The sequence below is a fragment of the Gallinula chloropus genome, assembly GCF_964237585.1.
Source record: "Gallinula chloropus genome assembly, chromosome: 6".
Classification (NCBI taxonomy): Eukaryota; Metazoa; Chordata; class Aves; order Gruiformes; family Rallidae; genus Gallinula; species Gallinula chloropus.
In genome coordinates this window covers 20,676,326-20,698,916 of record NC_140091.1, presented here as the reverse complement: position 1 = coordinate 20,698,916, position 22,591 = coordinate 20,676,326, and the positions used below count along the sequence as shown (strand labels likewise).

Here is a 22,591-nt window from a genome sequence, read left to right as displayed (position 1 = left end):
ATGATGCTACCATGCCAGGAAGGTTGGAAGTCCTCAGGCAACAGGATGGAGCTGACAAATGGCCGTGCCTTACGGCATCTGTCCTGTCCCTCTCGCTCTCCCCATCTGCGCACCCACCGCCAGCAATTACTCAGCCTCTGTGTGTCGGTGGAAACGAGCCTGGCTTTTTCCTGTTATCAAGGAAGCAGCTATGACTGTGATGCTCAAGGACAAGCCTGGGCCTCCCCCTCCCTTGACAGCACAAAAGACACCTACCTAAGCCCTTATCTTCACCGGGTGCTGCCAAAGGAGCTTTTGGTTGGCTGGAGCGATGCTGGGTCCCCCTCCCAGCTCTCCCGCCTCCCACCCGATATAAAGCGCGGCTCCTCACTGCTCTTCCAGACGACAGCGCAGGACCACAGGCGCAGGTGGTGCCGCAGCTGCCTGTTGCACGCCGCTGACCTAAGGACCCAATGAGTTGCTGGATGCCTGGGTGCCCAGCTCTCAGCATGTGCCGGGGGTTAGCTGCGCTCCCCATCACTTGCTTGGAAAGGTAAGGGGGGCATTTGCCACGCCGCAGTTCTGGGATGCAGAGGTTCAGCTGGAAAAGACGTGCCTAACTTCAGAGTGACCGGTGCAGCCTCTGCTACCGCAGCCGGGATGTTTCGGGAGAAAGCAGGGTGCAGACCAGGAGGAAACGTGCAGCGAAGGATGGCTCGAGTGACTGATTGTTTCTTGTTTGGCTGCATCTGTTCCGCTCCCCAGGAGGGGAGTGTAAGGCTACAACGTGCAATGGGAGAAGGGGCTCGCTCCGGCTGCCCTGCGTGTGTCCCGGCACCCAGACACACACGGGTCGTTCCTCGGGCTCCATCTCAGCCAAACTTGCTCCAGGTTGACAGCATCGGGGGCTGTTTTTTTATTCAACACGGTCAAAACGTCGAGTGACACGTTGCTCCTCCTGCCAAACACGGCTACAAAAGCCCCGCGCCCCCGGCTTGGCATTTAAACACTTGTTTTTATACGAGCGCCCTGGGATGCCTGAGTGAGCCGCAGCACGCAAATAGCAGTGGGGCTCTGGGCTGCCCGGGGGGGGGCGGGAGGGGGACCCCGGGGAGAGGAGCCGAGGTAGCAGCAGCTCCTGCCATATTGCTGCAGAGACTTCCCGGCAGAGACGCGGTGACAGGCAGCTGCGTCCCGGGCTCTGGCAGAGGGGAATCTGGCACGGGAGCGTCTGCTGCTGGTGGGCTCGTTGGGTCTGGAAGGCATGGGGTAGGTGGATGGTGCCATCGGGGAGCGCAGCTGTCTCCGTGGCATGGTGGCAGGCTCCTGGTGACTTGGTGCACCCCCTCGCTCCCCGCCCCCCCCCCCCAAAAAAAAAGCAAAGCAGGGGAGTATCAGCCCTGTTGCAGCTGCTGTTGCAGCAGCTTCACAGCAGGGAGATGCTCCCACTCTGCTGAGATGAAAACAATTGCTGTTTTGGGTTTTTCCCCCCAGTGTTTTCAGCTGTGTAGCACTGCTGGGAGAGGGGGATGGGAAAAGGAGCCAGGTTAGCTCTGAGGAGCTGGGGGGGGGGCGGGGTCCGGATGGGCACCCAGCAGCTGCTCTGCTACCTGCCCTAGAGGAAATCGCTTTCTGCGCTGTATAAAAGGGTGCTGCGCTACCTGGGAAGCGAGCAGGAGGAATCAGTCTCTGGGTTAAAGGCGCCGCTGAGCGTGGTTGCCAGGGAGAGCAGGAAAAGCGACTGGGGGAGCGTTTGTTTTGTACAGCAGAAAACAAAGCAGACACTGAGGCTGAGGAGCGAGGGCTGTCCCTCCAACCTGCCTCGGGTCTGAGGGGTGCAGCCCCTGCGAAGTTGGGGTGCAGTAGGGGGGGATGGCGGCAGCACTCTGGTGGTCCAGCAATCCCACCTCTCCCCTTCCACCACTTTCCAGAGCCAAGGATCTGAAGACCCGCTTAGGAATCCTGCTTCACAAACCAGAGCTGGGACACGGGATCGGGACCTCTGGCAAGCTGCAGCTGGGCTCCAGGTGGAGGTAAGCTAACCAGCACCGTGTCCCCCGCTCAGCAGGGATGAGTCCCCAAGGACCAGGCTGTCCAGGGGGATGCTCCTGCCCATTGGTGCAGCAGAGAGGACTGAGTACAGCTCACCCTCCCCTCGGTCCCACCCCAGTGGGCAGGGAAGGCAGATCACTTCCCAGCTCCACCAGTTATAAAATCAGAGTGGGGAACTGATGCTCTGGCATTAGGCACAAGGGAGCAGGGCCTTAGCAGCAGGGAAGAAACTCAGGGGGCTCTTGCAGTTCCTGGTGTCTCAGGGCAGTGCCCGGGACCCCTGGGGGATGCAGGCAGTGGGAGACAAGCAAATACTAAATATTGCTGCTGAAGGCAAGGTGGCGACTTGCAGAGGACGCTCTGCCCAGCTTGTACCTGCAGGAGAGGGCTTCTCTGAGCACCCACTAGAGAAGCTACCCAGCCAAAGCTGCACTATGGAGCTGAGGTCTGGCGAGCCATCGGGGAAGGCAAAAGAGAGGGAGAAAGGAAAGAGAGCCCACAGGTGATGGATACTGGGGTCTCGCCTTGGTTTCCTACCACGCGCCGGTGCCTTCCTCCTTGGGCTGCTTGACCCAAGTGCTCCCATCCTTTGCTGTGGGGCAGGAGAAGTGTTGTCAGTGGGGGAGTGAGCCTTACATCCTCTTGTCTTTTCCAGAGACTCATCGCGAGAGGTACTTGAATGGAGAGAGTCCTTCGACCAGCTCCTGAAGAGTAAAAGTGAGTAGGACCTTGTTTTCTTTTCTTGGGGAGAGTGTGTAGGACAAACATGGTCCAGTGATTAAGGGGGTGACCGTGTGCCTTCAGCTGGTGTGTGAGGACATCTTGTCTCCTCCTCAGATAAGATGGTTTAGGGATTAGATAGACACCCCTTTCCTGGCCTGTTAGAGCTGATGTGTGGGGCTTCCTGCCATGCTTGCAAAGCTGTACTGGCAGATTTTTTAGTGTCTGGGCATTTTTGGCGGGGCACGAGTGCTGTCTCGTGATGTCTCGTTGTTGCCTTGGGACAGGAGTGCAGTTGTGGGCATCCTGTGTGCAGCAGTCTGTCTGGGGAACATCACACCATGACTGACCCTCCCTTTCCCTGCACTTGGGGGGAAGGCAGTGTGTGTGGTCTCAGCGTCCTTCACACAGCAATGCAGCCACCTCCCCACAGGCTTTGGTTGCTCGGAAAACTACGTTGCTGCCATCTGTCTGTCCTGTGCCTCCAGGGATGGCTCTTCAGCAGGGAGAAGGAATTCAGCTGCCTCACTGCATTACCCATAGCTATTTACACACACACACACACACACAACCCCCCAATATTTGCTCTCTGTATGGTGATGCTCAGGGTCCCCCTTTCCCCCCTGTGCAGACAGTACCTCTGGACCCAGAGAGAAGATCTTTTAATCTCATGCATAAACCCTTCCCTATGCTGAGCTTTACAGCAGGCATGCAATGGCAGAAGTGCTAAATTTTAATAGAAGAGTAGTTGTCTACCTTAAAAGCTATTCCGCAGTAAGAGAAAATCCTTCCACAGTGCTAATTTGGGGGCAGGCATATATTTTTCCAGCCCTCCTCACATGCTGTGATGGCTATCAAGCATCTCTGCCTTTATAACTTAATACACCCACTGGCCTGGCTTTGAAATCCTTGTTGCAGTCCCTCTCCCAAACACCTCAGCATCTAGTGTCCCCTGGGTCTGGTCCGAGAAATAAAAACAAAGCCATCACTGCCTGGTTCCTGCAGGTGTACTGATACCTCAGTGGGTTTCTCCTTAGGTAGAATTAGTTCTTTTCCGAAGCTGCAAAGAAAATATCCTGAAGCCTCATTACAGAAAGGTCAGATAAATAAAACCAAAGGATTACTTGTCTGTGGGAAAGGATTTTACTGGAGTCTTGAGGCCAATTAGCAGCCTCTCAGAGGGTGGAATTTGCCCGGAGGGAAAGGAAATTTGTAGATGTCCTACCGAGCTCCCAGGGCAATGTTTGGTCCCAGGGCAATGTTCGCTGGCAGTCCTGTGCCTGGCAGCCATCATCTTCCTCCATGTCCTTCAGCTCCTGTAACTACTTTTCTGTTCCACTCCACAGGTGGGGTGACAGCTTTCCACACCTTCCTGAAAACAGAGTTCAGTGAGGAGAACCTTGACTTCTGGCTGGCATGCGAGGACTTCAAAAAGACACGGTCAAAAACCAAGCTGGCCTCCAAGGCCAACAGGATCTTCGAGGAGTTTGTCCAAAGTGAAGCTCCCAGGGAGGTGAGAGCATCTTCTTTGCCTGTCCCTGTGGCATCGGACAGGGTGGGAGAGGAATGAAATATCCTGGTGGGTTTTACTAAAGTGGGAAGGTGTGCTCTTGTTCACAAGAGCGTTCGCTTCTAACCTCACATGGTCTGTTAACATAAGGAGATATGAGGTTTGCAAGCATCTTCCCCCTCGTGAAGATGGAGAAAACAGTTTTCCTCCTGTTCATGGGAGGGGATTTAAATCTGGGTTAATGTTTTGGGATGCTGCTTCCTTGCAGGTGAATATCGACCACGAAACCAGAGAGATCACCCGGAAGAACCTCTCTGGTGCCACCTCCGCTTGCTTCAATGAGGCTCAGGCCAAGACCCGCACCTTGATGGAGAAGGACTCCTACCCCCGGTTCCTGAAGTCCGCCTCCTACCAGGACATGACCAAGCAGGTCACCAGCCGCGGCATCAGCAAGCGGTCGCATACCTGACCCGAGCCCGGATCTGCCATGGGGGGACGAGCCGGGGGACCAGGCAGAGCTTGAAAGACGGTTTGCGAGGGCTGAGGCCTGTGTGGTGGGGTTTTGGCTGAAGTCCTGGCATTTCAGCAGGATCACCAGAACCTCAATCGCTTCCCACGGAGCTGCTGGGAAGAGAGGTCCTTCCTCCCCAGTGGAATGGGGTGGGTGGGAATGCAGCACGGCTGGAGACCTGCACCACCAAGGGGACAGAGAGAAGCCGGATTTGACTTGCAAGCCTGGGAAAAAAGAGACCAGACTCCCTGCAGCATCCGTAACCGGAGAGCTCCCACCTGCTCTCAGGACCCTGCCTCTGACCTGCAGCATCAGCCGCCACCTCGGCGCCAGCACAGGAACCTGCAATTCCCACGGTGCCCTGAAGCCACAGCCCCAGACCTGCCCTCAGGGCTTTTCCTATGAGGCAACACCCAGAAAATAAAGTCCAAAGACTCCGTGGCATTGTCAGCTGGAGGGACCCTACGCCTGCCTTGTCCTGACCCTCAGATCCTTCTTCTGCCCTTTCCTATGCATGATCTGCATCAAAGCTCTACGCCTTCCTCCAAGTGCAGCATATCTCTAGCAGTGACCGTTGTGTCCCTTGCTTAATCTACACGACCTTCAGGTTTGCGCTTAATCTTAGGTCACATGTGTAACTTTTAATTGCTGTCATTGTTATTTATTTCTTTATTGTTATATTTATTAGAAGAGCACCGCTGAAAGCATACGCGGTACCGCACTCCAAGGAGCTTGTGAATTCAATTATTTTAGATAGCAGAGCACTTGGCACACCTCCCACCTGCACAGTAACTCAAGAAATGTGACCAGCCAGGTCTGTAGCACGGCCATGGAGCAAGGTACGCGGCAGCGACGGCGAGCGAGAGCTGCTGGAGGAGTCTAAGGCGACAGTTTCCCCGTGAGCTCAGAGGACCCTTGATGGCAGTGAAGGGATGCTTTGGTAATTTGGTGGTTCCCACGCTGTTTCCTTTCTCCCTTAAATCATAGAATCACAGACTGGTTTGGGTTGGAGGGGACCCTAAGGATCACAGAGCTCCAACCCCCTGCCACAGGCAGAGCCACCAACCTCCAGGCCTGGATCTACACAAGCTTGCCCAGGGCTCCATCCAACCTGGCCTTGAACACCCCCAGGGATGGGGCACCCACCACCTCTCTGGGCAGCCTGTTAAATACAGCTTTGAGGATGGCATCTCTGCACGTAGACGTGTGTTTTTGATCTAGATGGAGAACAGCGATGTAAAACACGCACTTTGGCCTGTGATCCTTTCAACACTTAATTTGTTTAAGTGTTCAAATGTGGGAGAGGAAACCTGGGGGCTTCCCCTGGTTTAAAATTGGGCTCGGTGTTGCCTTGGCCGGTGAAACCAATATGCATCCACAGCACTTTAGCAGACACCTGGGCAGCCAAGTGAAAGTGTGATGTGTGCCATGAATTTGGTGTCTTGGAGGGGTGGTGGGACATTTCATGGTCTCAGACCTGTGGGGTTTGCTCCTCAGAAAGCACAGCTGTGCATCCCATTTGGTAGCAACGGAGGCAGCATTGGCACAGGAGCAGGGTGTGATGGGGAACCCATGGGTGTCCTGTGCTGGCCTGTGGGGAACATGCTGCCAGACTTGTTTCCTGATGAGACAGCCTGGTGCTGCTATGTGTGCCTCTGTTTATCCCTAAAAACCAAAAGTGAGGGTCCTGATCCTGCCAGTGCTTGCTCCTTGCCTAGGGAACCACCTTTTGCCCTCCGGGCTCTTCACAGCTGTTTGTGGGGAGCAAGGGACCAAGGACCAGGTTGGGGACACTATTCAAGCCCTCTTCCACTTGCCCCATCTTGGTCCTACCTCTGAGCTGCTGTCTTCTTATTTACTTTTACAACTGGAACCACCTTTGCTGTGTTACTGAATGGATGAACAATGTGCAACGGTCCGTTTTCATTACGAGTGTAATATTGCCATTATAAAATAAAATGCAAAGAGGAAAATACTGTGATGACACAGAGATTTGGGCTTTGTTTTTTAGGTTTGGGTTTTTTTTTTTATTGTGGCCATTCAATTAATTTTTACATTCTAATTTTGGATGCCTCGCAAAGCCTACTTAAGCAAGCTGCCTGTGTGGCTCAGTTGCTTCAGAAGTTTGGGGGGGCTCAGCCAGGTTACAGTCACCTTTTAAAAGTTCCAATGTCAAGAATAGGAAAGGAAGGGGAAGACTTGCAGAGAGCAAAGCTTTTTCATAGCAGTCGACTCATCGGAGAAAACGGAGCAGCGCGCAGCAAGAAGGAAAGCAGAAGTTTGGAACCTATGAGCTGCTGGGGTGGCTGGTATTGTTCTGCTCTCTGTTTTCAGAGCACTTTGCAGGGCTGGAGTTCCCGTTTAAAGCTAGTAAGGCACCATTGCCTTAAAAGCACCAGAGGATTTGAGTGAGGGGGGCTGTTTGCCAAGCCTGCTTTTGGGTTGCTGTCATACTTAATGTTTGGGTTTTATCATACCTCAACTGATGACTGAATCAAATTACGAAGGAATTTACAAAGGAAGGACAAAGGGGGAGGTATCTGGCTGTAGTGGGGATACCAGGGAGCACCCCACCTCTGTCGCAGCACCTCTGAGGTCTGAGCAGTCCCTGGGGTCCCTAAGGGGTGCTTTGGGAGGGTGGGTTGGGGGGGGGGACTGTGGGAGAACGTGAGGGCTGCCCACAGCATGAGTGATGTGGGCAGGGGAGCATCCAAGCATAGCTCTGGGATGCCAATGCCCTGAATAAAAACCCAAGGTGGTTTTTTAAGTGGAGTTCGTTCTAATTCTCGTGTGTTTCGGAAGCCAGGATTAACTGGCCTGCGTCAGCCAAGGAGAGTGTGCTTGGACTGCAGAGGAGGAGCTGACATCACATGCGACGTTAACCCAGGAGCGCTCATGTCCCAAGGTATTACACTGCCTCTGCCATTAAAAAGCCCCTCAGGAGCAGCTATAACAAAGCCTTTTGTGTCTTCTACCACAGCCATGCACAGCCCAGGGATCATTCATTGTAGAACACATCAGCTCTCCTCCACCCCTATTCCCCACAGGCCCCAGCCTCCTAACAGGAGGAAGGCAGTTTAATCATCCTCTGAGCTTCTGTTCGCTATTTCCACAGCTGCAGCCTTGTCTTCGTGTTTAGAATCACAGCAGTCTGCTCGTAAACATCATCTTAGCACCTAGGAGAAGGAAGGAATTACCTAAAAGGTGTCCAGGAAGCATTTAAATTAGCTGGCAAGAGAGACTTCATGGCAGCAAAGCAGTTTGGAAGCAGCTAGAAAGGATTTAGGTTTTTTCCCCCAATTGCAGTTTCTAACAAAAAAAAAACCCAAACCCAAACCAATATTTTGCCTGTCACACCTCCATTATGTACTTTTTTTAGTTCATTAAAAAAAAAAAGTGAGAAAAAATGAAAATTAAACCATTCTTGAGTTTTCTTTAGAAGGAAATTTGGGATGACACCTGTTCTCTGTGCACAGGGACGAGTGGCCCAGGCTGAGTCTCAGCCTCAGTGGTAGCACTTGGACTTCACAGCTGATACCGGAGTCTCCCCTTTGCAGCATAGTTCCATCTCTACAGGTCTGAGACACTTCCCAAAGATGAAACTCGGTCTATAAACCCAGGCTTGGATCCAGAGTGTCCTCTGCTATTGCTGGCAAAACCCAGTGGTAATATAAGGAAACTTTGGGAGGATAAACCCCCCCCAACCCACAAAACCGCATTGAGGGAGAGGAGCTCAAGTGTCCTGCGACCGCCTTTGGGCATGGCCGGCCGCGGTTGCTTCCAGTAAACCACAACCAAAGTTTCCCAGGGCGGAGACTGCAAATTTGGAAGCAGTGGAGAAGTTTTGAGCTCCGGGGAGCAAACGTGGGGGCTGGCACTGGTCCCCCTCCTGAGTGTGACACATACTTGCTTCAGGGCCAGGTTTCCATGAGCCAGGATGGGGTCTGGATTTATTTGGTGGAAAAAAACCCCACCCATTTCCCTCTGTCCTGGGATGCGGTGTGTTCCCAGCAGTGGCTCGGTGGGGTGGCATTGTCGCTCAGAGGTACCGTCTGATCCAGCAGGACCAAGCAGCCTTCAGGGTGGCCTTAGGGCACGTACACGAGTGGTCCCATGAAGATTTGGGCAGGGGAATGTGCATGTTTAAGTGTACGTAGGCTGAGCTTCCTGTTGTACCCCACCACAAGGGATGCACATGCACAGCACCATGCAGAATGCAGCCAATTTCACATGTGGTCACACATGTGTGTGCACGCATCCATGTTATGTGCATTATATGTATATATATAATATATATATTATCTTTTTAAAGGCAGCCTGCAAATCAATGCTATGAAATGCTTAACTATGATTTTGTGGGGAGCTCACCAGCTTTCTCTTCAAGGCCTTAGCATGAGCAAAGTGTCAGGAATCACACGCGATGCGTTGCCATATGTCTCGCTGTCCTTCTCAGCACATGTGTAGCAGCTAAATGCTAAGGCTGCCAACACTGTCTGGCTGCGTGCAGGGAATCTTACTCGCACAGTGCCTTGGGAATTGGGTGAAAATTAATTATAATACCCATGGATTTGGGCAATGAGGGGAGCATCAGGCTCTGCAGTCCTCCTGCTTCCCTGGGGCTGTGCTGGAGCACAGCTCTGTGGGGAAAAGCTGAGGGAAGCTGGGAAAGCACTGACGGGGAACCACCTCCACTGCTTGGGAAGTGCACTTAAGCTCAGGTCCTCAGCTCAGCATCTTGATTGGCTTGTTTTGGCTGATTTTGGATGCTTTTGATAGATCTGGTCTGCTCTCCTTGCTCAGGGGCTGGGACGCAGTCCTATGCTCAGTGAGGTCACGGAATCACAAGGTTGGAAAAGACCTTTAAGATCATCAAGTCCAAACATTCCTGTCCTGTGCTAAACCATATCCCTGAGCACCTCATCTACCCTTTGTTTTAAACACATCCAGGGAACGTGACTCAGCCCCCTCCCTGGGCAGCCTGTTCCACATCCCCACAACTCTTTCAGTAAACAAACTTTTTCTAATATCTGTTCTGTTCCTGCCCTGGTACAGCTTTGTGCCATTTCCCCTTATCCTGTCACCTGGCTGAAGAGACCATCACCCACCTCTCTACAACCTCCCTTCAGGTAGTTGTAGGTGGTGATAAGATCTCCCCTCAGCCTCCTCTTCTCCAAGCTAAACAGCCCCAGCTCCCTCAGCTGCTCCTCATATGATTTGCCCTCCAGCCCCTTCCCCAGCCTGGTTGCCCTTCTCTGGAAACGCTCCAGGACCTCCAAGTCCTTCTTGCAGTGAGGGGCCCAGAACTGGACACAGTACTCAAAGCGAGGTCTCACCAATGCCAAGTACAGGTCCCTGCCTTTCTGTTGCCCTCATCTCTTCTTCCCAGCTTGTTCCTGCTGGCAGATGTGCTGTTTGTTGGATTTTCTTTTTTTTTCTTTTTCTTTTGCAGTGATGAAGGTTGGGCAGCAGCTTTACTGGGCGACAGGTACAGATTAAAAAGGTAAAAGTGCTCCGCAGCAAAGTGGGTATGTGGTCAATGATCTCATCAGCATTTGGACTAGGTGATCTTGAAGTTCTTTTCCAACCTTAATGATTCTGTGATTCTGTGAGTTGCATCCTCCTGTGGACTATTTTCTAGGGTTGTTTTCTGGTGCTGAAAAAAAGAAATCACATCAACATGGCCAAGCTTATAAACCCTGGGACAGTCCTATTTGGAAGTATAATAAGGAAGCAATTAAGGGAAACATGAAGGAAAAAAACCCACCCCATCCTACTATTCATAGCGGCTTTTAAAAATTATTTTGACTTTGGCAGGCAGCTTTTGTTGCCATGTTTTAGCTCATGTTTATTTGTGGCTGGTGGCCAGGTCATGGATGCTTGGAGATGTTATCTCAGGGTAAGGGATTGCAAAACAGGTGTTGGGTACATCAGGATAGAGGAAAAGGAAGATCTGCATAAGAATGCTCTCTACCACCTGATTCACCTCCTGTGTTCCTGGAGCCATACCAGGGCTCTGCAAGAATGCAAATGCCACAGAGGCTTTTGTAGCCGGGAGGTCGCGGGAAGAGCTGTGGAGAGGAGCTCTGTGATTGCCGTGCTTCAGGAAAAAAGCTTCAATGGGCCTTTATTCCCGATAAATCGCTTGTGTCAGTGACTGAGTGTTACAGGTGATGCTGTTGTGCGCTGTGGAAAGCAGTTTGGAGCGGGGGGGGGGGGTGAGACAGGGATAGCAGTGCCAGCACATCCTTCTTTGCTGGCATGCAGGCACAGGATGCTTCTGCCACATCCCTGCAAAACACCTTCTTCCTAGTGTCTGGATTCCTGCCGTCCTAGGGCTTTTCATCCTCCCACCGTAAGGTAATGAACTACTCCCATTAAATCAGCAACCTGGGCAGTGCTTTTGCACTTCGGCAGCTGGGTGGTGTGATTTTTGTTCTGTATTTTAACATTAACTGTATTTTTTTAGTGCCTTTTGCAGTTGGCCCCTGCTCTGGTCCCTGGGCTCTTCTCTTTTTTTTCCAACCCCAGTTCTGCTCAATCCCGGAGAGATGCTGTTTCATGGCCTTCGTCCCCAAAGGGCTACGCCAGGGTCTCCCATGGCCGGGCAATGCGAACCCCACGATTGCGTGGGAGGGACACTGCAGACCTGCCGAAAGCAGAATGCTCAATGTGACAGGTAGGAGGAGGCAGCTGGTGCCTAGGCAGAGCTTTGGGGGGCGTTTCGGAATGTGTTTTGGGGGTGCTGGATGTGAGCAAGCATTGCAGGGGTGCTTAAGGATTTGGGGGTGTGTGTAAAACGCTGCATCCCCGCGCCCCTCGAGGGTGTGCTCCTCGGCTTCCGCGCCGCTGCTGTTTGTATCCTGCGTTCGCATCCCGCCGCATCTCCGCGGGCCCGCGAGGATGCCACGGGCCGTGCAAAGCCGGGTGGGAATTCACTGACCCGGCTTCAGCCCCCTTCCACGTGTGATCTGAAGCTCTGCAGTGAGCACGGCTGGGTGGAGGTGCCTGGGGAGGTGGGGTGGACTTGGGATGCCAGTGAGCTCATCTCACAAAGGCACGGGGAGAAGTGTGTGTGTGTGTGTGGGGGGGAGGAAGCAGGGTGTGACGTTACAGCCCGGGCTCAATCATGTGCTTCCTGCGTCCGTCTTGCAGACGGATAGGAAGGGCCGGGGGATCCGAACTTCCATCAGGCAGGATCGCAAGCTGACGAGGAAGCCGGTGCCCCGGCAGGTGTCTGCTTGCCGCCCGGAGTGCCGCTGGCAGCATAAACGCGCTGGAGCTGAGCAGTGAAACTCCTGCCTCACTTCCTGGAGTGGGAAGGACTTGCTGAAAGGTGAGGAAAAGTCCAAAATCGGACCGCAGCGGATCCTCGGAGGCTTTGCTGGGAAGCAGGTGCTACCTGGGGAGTGGCAGGGCAGAGCAGCTGCTGGGAAAAGCTGCTCCCTGGCTCTGAGGCTGCTGAAAGCAGCGCCGGGTGTTCGGGCCGGGGCAGAGGGAGCCCTTCCTTGCCGTCTGGTGGCGGGGGGGGCGGGTGACGCCACGCAGGGTGTTGAGACTTTGCACGTCAGCAGCGCCCGTGACGTGCAGATATGAAGCAGTTCATGACCAAAGGGCAGCGGGATGGGCCAGAAGTGTTTGAGTGTTCCCTAGGGCAGGGCGCCGGCAGCTCTGCTGTCTGGCGGCGGTGGAGGAGGAGGAGGAAGGCACTCAGCCCCTGTCTTCCTCCTTCCTGGGATTCTGCCTTCAGCAGCACGGCTTGTTACCTGGTGTGGATGGGTTTGCCAAAAGGTGAGGAGAAGCTTAAAATACCAAGGCAGCAGGTACTTGCAGGCTTTGCTGGGAAGCAAGTACTATCTGGGGATGCTTGCTGGGAAGCAGCAGAGTCCAGGGCCAGGTTGGATGGGACTTTGGGCACCCTGGGCTGGTGGGGGGTGTCCCTGCTCATGGCAGGGTGTCCGACTGAGGAGGCTTTGGGGTCCCTTCCCACGAACCAGTCTGGGATGTTTCTGTGTTTGGGAGGGGGAAAGAGACCACCCTGAACTGGTCCTTGGCTTTCCTGAGGGTAAATTCATGTGAGTTTATACTTTGGCTTTATACCTTAAGACTTCTCTGTTTCTTTTCTGATTTTCTTAGATAAGTTATTCACAGTTCAGCTTATCAGACAGTGATTTCTGAAAATGCTGGTCATTTTCACCTGCCTTGGCAGTCAGGGTATCAGGGCTCCAGCTTTTCTAGATTCTAGAAAAATCCAGGTACATTGGGTCATACCTGATTAACCTCTTAATGTCATGAAAAGCCTAGGAAAGGCTTCTGGCCAGATAGGGGCTTCTAATGGCCTATGAATGCAGGAAGAATTAAGAATGGCTCTGTCTATTCCGGTAACTGGATCGGGGATTTTCCAGGACTGCCACCCAAAACTGAAAGGGAATGCCCACCCCTGCTGCATTGTCCATCTGAAAACATCAGCGGGGGCCGATTCGCTAGGTAAATGGCAGTAGGCCTGAGGTAACATGTATAGCAAGAACATCCTGGGCTGTCCCCCATTTCCCTCAGCCAGACACCCCAGCCCCCACCAGACACCCCAGCCCCCACGGGACGCCCGCCCCAGGCTGCAATTAGTGCTGAGCCCAGGCAAGATAACATGATGGGTGTGTGTGCCTGGGTAAGAGATAAAGTCCTGCTTCCCCGCAGGCCTTGGCTCCCGGCTGACACTGGTGCTGCTGTCCTTAGTTGCCCCTCGCAAACCCTGGCAAGGCCTCACAGTCTAATAAAACAAGATTTTCTGTTTTTTTCATTAGGTGAAGATCACAAAGCCCTTAAAATTGCAGCCTATCCTACCTTGTGCGTTTTCTCAGCCAAACCCAGAGCACTCCCCACCCCCACCGAAGGCACTGTGATACCCCCCAGAGCATCCCCCACAACGAAGGCACTTCTCCCACCCTTCAGTGGGATCTCTGAGCAGGGGTGGGGAACACCAGAGGTACAAAGTCCTTCCTCTGACTGTCATGGAGCCTGCAGCTCACAGCCAGAACCTGGCATCTACCCCTTCCGTCACAGAGACAGCAGAAGACCGCCGCCAGACAGCACTCAATTTAAATAAAGCAATAAGGGACGATAACATACAATCTGTGATGGAGCTGCTGGAGAAAGGGGCGGATGTGAACTCCAAAGTAGAAGGTGGCTGGACACCGCTGCAGAGTGCTGTGCAAGCTAACAATGAGGACATGGTCCGGCTTCTGCTGGACAAGGGTGCTTGCCCACACGCCAGGAAGGACAACGGCGGCACTGCATTCACTGAGGCAGGCATCGCGGGAAATGTGAATATACTGGAGCTCCTCCTTGATTATGGGTTAAATATTAATGACTGTGATGACAACGGCTTCACAGCTTTCATGGAGGCTGCATGGTATGGGAACACGGAAGCCTTGAAATTCCTGTTTAGCAGAGGAGCAAATGTGAATTTGGGGAGGGTAGTTAGTGAGGAGAAAGCGAAACTGCATAAAGGTGGCGTGACAGCACTGATGGATGCCTGTAGGAAGCATCACTTCTCAGCTGTAAAAGCTCTTGTCCAGGAGATGGGGGCCAACGTGAACATTCGTGACAATAAAGATAGGAATGCCTTGATCCATGCCCTCATAGAGGGCTGTGACAAGAAAACATACGAGTCTGCTGTCTCCATAGGCCTCTTCCTGCTGGACCTGGGTGGTGTTGATGTGAACTGCAAAGATGAGTGTGGGAGAACTGCCCTCATCCTAGCTGTCGAAATGCAGAGCCCAGAGTTGGTGAAAGCTTTACTAGAGAAGGGTGAAATAGATATTGACGATGCAGATGAGGAGGGCAACACAGCGCTGATGGTGGCTGTAGAGAAAGACAATTACGATATAGCAAAGCTGTTGTGTGAAAAAGGAGCGAGAACCGACGTCGGGAACCTTATTGCTGTTGCGAACAGGAATCGTGCTCCTAACATGGCACGTCTCCTCCGCCAGCATAATGCCAGGTTTGTTCCAGAAACCCCCCAAGACTGGGAGCCAAAGAGCCAACGCTGGAGGGACCAGCTGAAAAATCTTTATAAAATATATCGCCCTTTGATCGGCAAACTGAAGATGTTTCAGTACATCCAGCAAAGAATTATGAGTGTTTCCCAGGGTGGCATCTACCTGGGGCTCCACGGTGGGACAGAGGTAGCAGTAAGAGTGTACCACAGTGTGGAGGGTGACAAAGAGAGAGAGTTCTTCAAACAGTGTGAGGACTCTGAACGCCTACTGAAGCTCTTCCAGTTTGAGAAGGCAAAAGGCTGCATGTATTTGTGCTTCCCTCTCTGGGAGAAGAACCTTGAAGAATGTCTGCAGGAACAAGAAGACCAAATAGATTACAAAGAGGCTCTGAAGATGATCTTCCAGGCAGTGAGAGAGCTGCACTCCCTTGGATTTGCTCACCAGGACCTGCATCCCAGGAACTTTCTCTTAGGTTACCTTTTGCTTTCTCAGTGTTTTCATTTTGCATTCCTGTTCATTGCATTTAGAGAAGATGCTTCATAGCCATCTGTAAAAAAAACCCAAACCACCCAGGTATGACACACTAGTGCAGATGTCTTTATGCAGAATAAGGTGTCTGTGGCATTAGTGCTCCTCTTGGAGTAAGTACAGATAGGTTCAAACGGCCACAGAGTAGTGAACAGAACAGCTTTATATGTCTCGTTAGACCTGTGCCCCCCCCTTTCCAGGGCTTTGCAGACAGATCAACCCACAACAGATCTCTTCAGAGATTCGCTTCCTAAAGAAGAGGCCACCCAGAAGTCAGTGTCAGACTGTATCAAGGCTTTCCACCATTATTTGTTAACAATTTCTCTTTTCCTCAGATTTAGGTGGCAAAATTTACTTGGCGGACTTTGATAATAAAAGGCAGTTGATTGGAGGCAAAAAAGACCTTGTAAACTCAGATTTAGAGGTAACTTCCCTGTGAGTCAATGTAACATTTAAAATTCCAGGTGCTCCCCGATGTTTTTTTCTTGCTGTGAATCCTAGAGGAAGCCCTTCTGCATGCTCAGCTAGAAACCACCTTGATTTTTGGGGCAGCCCATATAACAGTAGACACCATGTAAGAGCACTAGCGATGAGGATGCAAGGCTGTGGCTGGTGCTGGGGTATCCATAGGTACTCTGGGAGCATGGTTATGATGCATGTCTCCTCCAGTTCCATGCCCACAGCTTCAGAGCTTGTGTCTGTAGGCTTCTGCCATGCCTGCAGGTGCCTACATGTCACATACAGTTTGCTCCTGCCTATGGCAGAAGTAGTCCTCTTCCATATGGTAAGAAGCTTCACACACCTGACCAGCTGTGTGTTTTCTTTGCAGGCCCTCAGCAAGCTTGTGTTGTATGTTTTAATGGGGGGTAAGAAACCCCTCCACCAAGTCAGTACCAAGGATTTGCCCGATGGTTCCCCAGATTGCAAGGAGGCTCTGGACCTTGTAAGTAGCCTGGCGTCCCCTGATGGACGAGGCTTGGAAGGTTTGAGCAAGCATCCCTATTTCTGGAGCAATCAGACGTAAGTGCTGGTGGGAGTGCAAAGGAAAAGCTTTCGGGGCGGAGTTTGCCTGTAGTGATGGGATTGGAGATGTCCCATTGCAGCTAACAAAGCTCAATCATTCCACAGCAGGTTCAACTTCCTGAAGGGCATATGGAATAAAATCAAGGGTCTCCCCAAACAACCTGACTTTGAAGCTTCTGATGTTACTGGAAGTTTTCCTTACCCGTTGTGGACCAAAATGGTAATCATCTTCTCTTTGTGTGGATATGAGGTCTGAGGTAGATTTCCAGGCAGAAGCTTTTCTGGAGTGTTTCACGGTCCCTATGTGAAGCCATCACTGGAAAAAGTTGCCCCACACAGATACAGATAATGAGGAAGCAACTAAATCTAAGCCATGGAGTCAAAAACACCTCAGGCTAAAGACATCACTGCTAAAGGGAGCGTCTGGTGACTTGGGGTGGTAGTAGGGTTAGTTGTCCTAGAATTAGCTGGCAAGTCTTCAGAGGTGTTCACTGGTGACCCCCTAAGACAAGGAGCAGCAAATCTGTGGCAAAAGTATTTTATTAGGTTGGCTCAAAAGCAGTGAGACAGGCCGGCTTCTGCGGGTAGCGTCCTGGAGAGACACACTGCATCGTTTTGAGATCTGAGGGGCTCAGTTCAACAGGGCAGCATGGGCGGCTGTCTCAATGGGGGTGCAGATGAATCAAGACACACCCCCCACACACACCCCTCATCCACCCCGAGTCCCTCCTGCCTTCCCAGGCATGCAGAAAAATCTCCTGTGCTGTGCTGATGGTCCTGGTACAAACATCACACCTATGTCGCGCGCAGTAGAGGAAACACTTGGGAGAAGCAGGGATGGCTCTGCACTACAGAGAGCAGCACTCTTCTGCTCAGCCTGGGAGATCATGCTTTTAGGGGTGGCAAGATGCTGAAAGGCAGCGGCTGTGGTGAGCAGGGGTAGATGTGATGCTTCCGTGGTGTGTGAAAGGCACAGAATAACGTACGTGCTTTTTCATTCCAGATTTACAAAAAAGTTCTGACTATCATGGCAAAGCCTAAGAAAGGATACTCATTTAAATATGGAAATAATGTCAGCAGCCTACTGAGGTTCATAAGAAACCTGGATGAACACCCAGATGGAAGGTACGTCTTCACATCCTTGGCCTTGCTGCAGTTGTGTTGCAGGGAGCATCTGGGTATCTGCAAGTGTTAGTGAGTTTGAGAGCAAAGCCTTCTTCAGGTGGTTTTCCAGAAGGGTGAACGCAACCAGGATGTGGGAGATGGCCTGTCTAGTGAGGTGAGCTTTAATAGTGTGTGAAAGACTGTGCAGCAAGCAGGCTGGAGTCAGCTTTCAAAATCACCTTCCCAAGGGTAAGAAAAGGAAATTAGGATTAGGCCTCGGATTTTGAGGCAAAACTTGACTCCCACACTGCTCCCAGAACATACCCAGCCAGAGCCTTCTGCTCCAGAAGGGACAGCAGAGGCTCCAGAGAACTGGTGGCAGGCTGTGGGGTGGACAGGTGTCTGTGACAGATAGGGCAGGTCATGGCTCCACAGCAGAAGAAGACACAGTGTCCAAGACTTCAGGAAGGTTTTTAGATGACTCTTAAGTATTTGTATCATCCTTTATACCTTTGGAAAGCCTCCTTATCTGCCTTGCCTCTATTTCCAAAATGCTGTTTACTGCGCCACGGGGCATTGAGATACGGATCAGGAATCACTGGGCGCTGTTTGAAGATCCTGTTATTTGTAAAGAGCCACCAGAGTCTCCCAACCCGCTGTAATCATGGGTGCTTACGTGTGAGGTGAGGTCAGAAGGGGCGTTAAACTCCCAGCGATGGTTTCACTGAGGCCAGCGCTGCTCTTCCGCGAGGAGACAGGTGGGATTGGGCAGATGAAGGTGCTGGGGGAATCGTGAAGAAATGGATTGGGGGAGTTACAGGAAGTTATGGAAAAGTTCAAGGATTTCTAGGAAACCTTTTCTGTGTTATCAGAAAGCCCCTGGGATGGCTTTTTGTCTGCAAGGGAAGAGCCACGGCAGGCTAGAGGCTCGACTCCTGGGACGAGCCTTAAAAATCCACTTTGCTTTTGTTCTCTTTCAGAATCACGGAGATCATAGGAAACCATGCCGAGTACTTCTTGAAGACTTTTCCAGCACTTACCATTTATGTCTACAACAGTTTACGCCTGAATCCCAACTTCAGTTACCTTGCAGACATTCAGGACCCTTCTCTGTAGGATGTGAGTGCCTTGTACCCCATGTCCAATCCCACCATCACTGCCTCATTTTATTCCCTGTTTCTTAATCTGAGAATAGTTGGGAAAAGTTGGGTAAGGAGAAAAGGGGCTGGTACATGCAGGGGCAGAACATGGGGGACTTACACTGCTGCAGCATCTTCCATGACTTTAGTGTACCAACAGGCTTTGGAGAAGACCCAAGTTAACTACTAGCCCAGGTCCCCCTTCACTACCTCTGTTCCTCCAGGCTTACCTGTCTCTGAGGTGGAGAACAAGGCCCTGATCCTTATGGAAAGCAGGGAGATATGGGACAGGTCCCCCCACCCACATACCCAATGCGTCCAGGAGGCAGGGGCATTGCCAGGCAACATGGGATGCTCTGATAAAGGAAAAGGACTTTGAACTCCTTGCTAGGGCAAATATTCCCTGCAGCTTGCACTGATGAGTGGCTCGTCTACCCCTAGAAAGAGATGCAGTATCTTTTCAGCCTTTTTTTGGAATGCAGCAGCCAGAAAATGAGATGCTTAGGCAAAGGTCTGGCCCATTATCCCTCTGATCTGGTGGAGGCACGCTCCTGGGAGGCACACTGCTGGGACCCAAAGGACTTCTTTTGGGGGATGCAGGAGATGTTTCCACGAGGAACAGACGTAAGGAGCATGATCTCACAAAACTCTGCTACTCTGAGTAGTCCCAACTCCCCCAAAAAAGGTCTCTGATGTCAAAGGGACTGCAGGGACCCATTCCTCCTCTGTGGCTGGCTGTAGCTGCACGGCAGGGCATGCACAAACATTTCCTGTGTCTCCAGAACGATGCTGCCGGTGGTGTACCACCGTCCTCCTCCCCTGCACAGTGCCCACACGGCTGTAACAAGCTGCCAGAGTTTTGATATTGGAGGCCGGGTGGCACAAAGCCCTGTCTGAAAACCACAGAAATATTTTTCAGCTGTTGAAAGGATTGTTGATGTTATTACTCTCTATTTTTCCAAACCAAGATTGTTGTCCTTTTGATTAGCCTGCAGAGAGACAAACTTGGAATAAACTTGCCTGGAAAACTGACTCATACTCATTTATGAATGAGGTTTCCCCATCCTCTCTTTCTAGAAAGAGGGAGCAGCGCTGGAAAATACCCCTAAGGTCGGGATTTGGGGCATGCCTGTGGAGCTGCCTCTTGGTTGTTTAGGTAATGCGGTGGGTGACTTTGTCACTGCTTCTGGCTCCCATGAGTATCCGACAGGGAAAACATGTCAGGAAGCACTGAAGGCTTCCCGTCCTCAGAGGCAAGCAAAATACTGGGCTGAATGTGTGTGTGTGTGTGTGTGTGTGTGCTGTTTTTGTGGAGTGAGGATTTCATGGGCAAGTTGAGGTGTGAAGGTGAGCATCAGTACTGCCACACGCGTGTGTTTGTGCGCACACAGAACTCCGGGAGTGGAGGCTCTGCAAAGGAAAGGCTGCCCGCCGCGCATCGCTGAGCCCCGCCACGTCTCGCTAGCCAGGGGCGCTCACAGGTGCACGTACCTGCAAGCCAGATGGCATTGCTGTGCCTGAGTTGGGTTGCAGAGTGCCACATGTGCTCCCAGCTCACAAGGCCCATGTGCCAGCCACCTTCGGTGGTCCAAGCTCAATGCAAAGTCCTTCTGATGGTCTTGAGAACCTTTTAGAATGCACGAACGTAACAAGGAAACTCGGCTCTGCGGCTGCTGATGAGGTGGTATTAGAGAAAACACAACTAGGAGAAAACACAACAAGGAGAACTATTGCCTTTTGTGTCAATATTTTTTTCCTTTCCTCCCTGCTGTGGGTTTTGTTTGGGATTTTTACCCATTCCCTTTCTGCTGTCCAGAAAGCAGGGTGCCACCTGAAGATGCATGTGGGATGCTGTGGGGAGCATGGTGCTTGCGTGCTGCAGCAGCACAGGATGCCACTCAGAGATACATGCCTGGCTCTCAGCAGTGTGAGAAGTGGGGATGCTGGGGGGAGCATGGTGCCTGCATGCTGCAGCAGCCCCATTTCTGCTCCTGCACGAGGAAATGTGAGACTGTGGGCTGGGCTCCTTCAGCCTCTTGTGAAAACGTCCTGCTTCCAGCTTGCTCTGACCTTTGCATCTCCTTGCATCACGCTGCTGTTTTGCTAAAGGGCTGTGACTTGGCAGCCTTAAAAGGCTGTGGAAAAGCTTTCCTGAAAGCAGAGAGCATTCAAGGATGTCCAAACCAGAGCGATGATTAAACCCGTGGAGGCTGTGATTTCACTCTCTGGGGCAATCAGGCTGCTGGGAAGAATTTCCAGGGAAGGCTCCTGTGGTCTGTGACCTGCTTTCCAACAAGCCAGAGGTGCTGGCAGGCTGGTGTTGGAGGAGAAACTCGATCCATGCACAGCACCTGTGAAGTTTATTGCTCACAGAGCATCAGCCCACTGGAAGAGTGGGGAAGCAGTGTACTGGAATCAACGCTGGGGAAAACACCGTGCTGGGTTCTCCCCCTCGCAGGGTGGGAAAGGATGGGCAGGATGGAGAGCCAGTGGCAAGGACAGCTGGATAGTATTGCAACAGAGTGCTATGGCAGTGCCTGCCTTTTGCCCCTATGTGGGTGACCCCAGGGGCATCTGGCTCAGCCTGATGTGATGGGATCAGGTGCTCCCCATCCTGTCACTTGTGTGCAGGGGACATGGTTGTGTGCACAGGGATGGCCCCAGGTCAGTGTGTCCCATCTGCTGCACTGGGGAAAGAAAAAGAAAAGTCAACCCCCCCCCCCCCCCCCCCCCCAAACCAGTCCCCAGAAGCAGTGAAGTTGTCTTCAGCTGTGGTTTTGCTGTGATGAGCTTCAGTCACATCCATGAAGCCTTTCAGGGCTCAGGCTCAGCTGGGCTCAGGCTGCAAAGCCTCAAGCAAAGCACACAAAAGTGCAAGCAGCTTTTGGGGCTGAAAGCTCTAGGGGCAAAAAGCAAGTTAGGGCACAAGGGCAACTTTGTTAAGCTGGTTGCAGTCCAGGCTGTAGGAAGCTGATGCCACACCAAAGCATCTCATTTATAGAAATGTTGTTGGGATTCATTTGGGTTTTTTGATCCTCCAGAAGTGGTGATCATCCTAACTGACAAACTGTGTAAGTGCAACATGTCATCCTCTGCATTAAATGCACCTGCATTACTTTTAGGATGCAGTCTTCTAGGCTTTGGGGATTAACAATCATAGAACCATTTTGGTTGGAAGAGACCTTCAAGAGTCCAAGCACAGCCTAACCCTGCCTGGCCCACCTCTAGATCACGTCCTCAAGGACAACATCTACACACCTTTTAAATCCCTCCAGGGATGCCCCCACCACCTCCCTGGGCAGCCTGTCCCAGTGCCTGACAGCCCTTTCAGTACAGAAACTCTTCCTGGTATCTGACCTACATCTCCCGTGGGGCAATTTGAAACCACTCCCTCTCACCCCATTGCTTGGCACCTGAGAGAAGAGACTGACCCCCACATCTCTGCAGCCGCCTTGCGAGTAGCTGCAGAGGGATGAGCTCTCCCCTCAGCCTCCTTTTCCCAGGACTAAATCCCCCAGCTCCCTCAGTTGCTTCTCACAGGACTTGTGCTCCAGCCCCTTCACCAGCTTCATCTCCTTAAGGCTGCAAAGCTGAGAGCTTTGGAGGGAGTTGTCAGAGTTAAGGTGTGGTAAAGGTCGTGGTCTTTTCTTCGCGAGGCCCACAGAACATCTGCAGCTTCCTGGTAACCTGGCAAAGCCACTCTGGCTCAATTTCATGTTGTGAAAATACGTGGTTTGGTTAGTGCTTTGTAAACGTGCTGGCTGTAAAGAAACCCCAAACACGCTGAGGCCCCGAGTCAGGCATAAGCTGATTTTCATCAGAAAATCAGAAAGGCTTTGGCAAGACAGGCACCATCTCACCACCCAAGGACAGCTGAGCAGTAAACCAGGTGTGATCTGTTAGCCTTGCCACACATGGGAGGAATTTAGTTTCTGTGGAAAGCATGGAGGAGTGAGAGGTTGAGGTTGTGTTGAGTGGAGAAGTCTGGCTCTTGGTAAGAAGAGGGGTTCTGGGGGTGGGTTGGTGGTCT

At 52.0% G+C, this 22,591-nt stretch overlaps 2 protein-coding genes across 2 annotated transcripts; both read left to right on the top strand.

Annotated features, from left to right (window-relative positions):
• Positions 1 to 452: 452 nt before the first annotated feature.
• Positions 453 to 4,730, top strand: RGS16 (regulator of G protein signaling 16; the record flags this gene model as incomplete). Its single annotated transcript, XM_084266444.1, has 5 exons — positions 453 to 532; positions 1,911 to 2,012; positions 2,687 to 2,748; positions 4,098 to 4,264; positions 4,530 to 4,730. The coding sequence occupies 5 exons, from the start codon at positions 453 to 455 to the stop codon at positions 4,728 to 4,730; spliced, it is 612 nt and encodes a 203-aa protein (XP_084122570.1).
• Positions 4,731 to 13,777: 9,047 nt separating this feature from the next.
• RNASEL (ribonuclease L) lies at positions 13,778 to 18,538 on the top strand (the record flags this gene model as incomplete). The annotated part of the gene is made up of 6 exons (XM_084266150.1): positions 13,778 to 15,239; positions 15,631 to 15,719; positions 16,125 to 16,315; positions 16,424 to 16,538; positions 17,322 to 17,443; positions 18,403 to 18,538. 6 exons carry the CDS (start codon positions 13,778 to 13,780, stop codon positions 18,536 to 18,538), a joined length of 2,115 nt encoding a protein of 704 aa, XP_084122276.1.
• Positions 18,539 to 22,591: the final 4,053 nt, after the last annotated feature.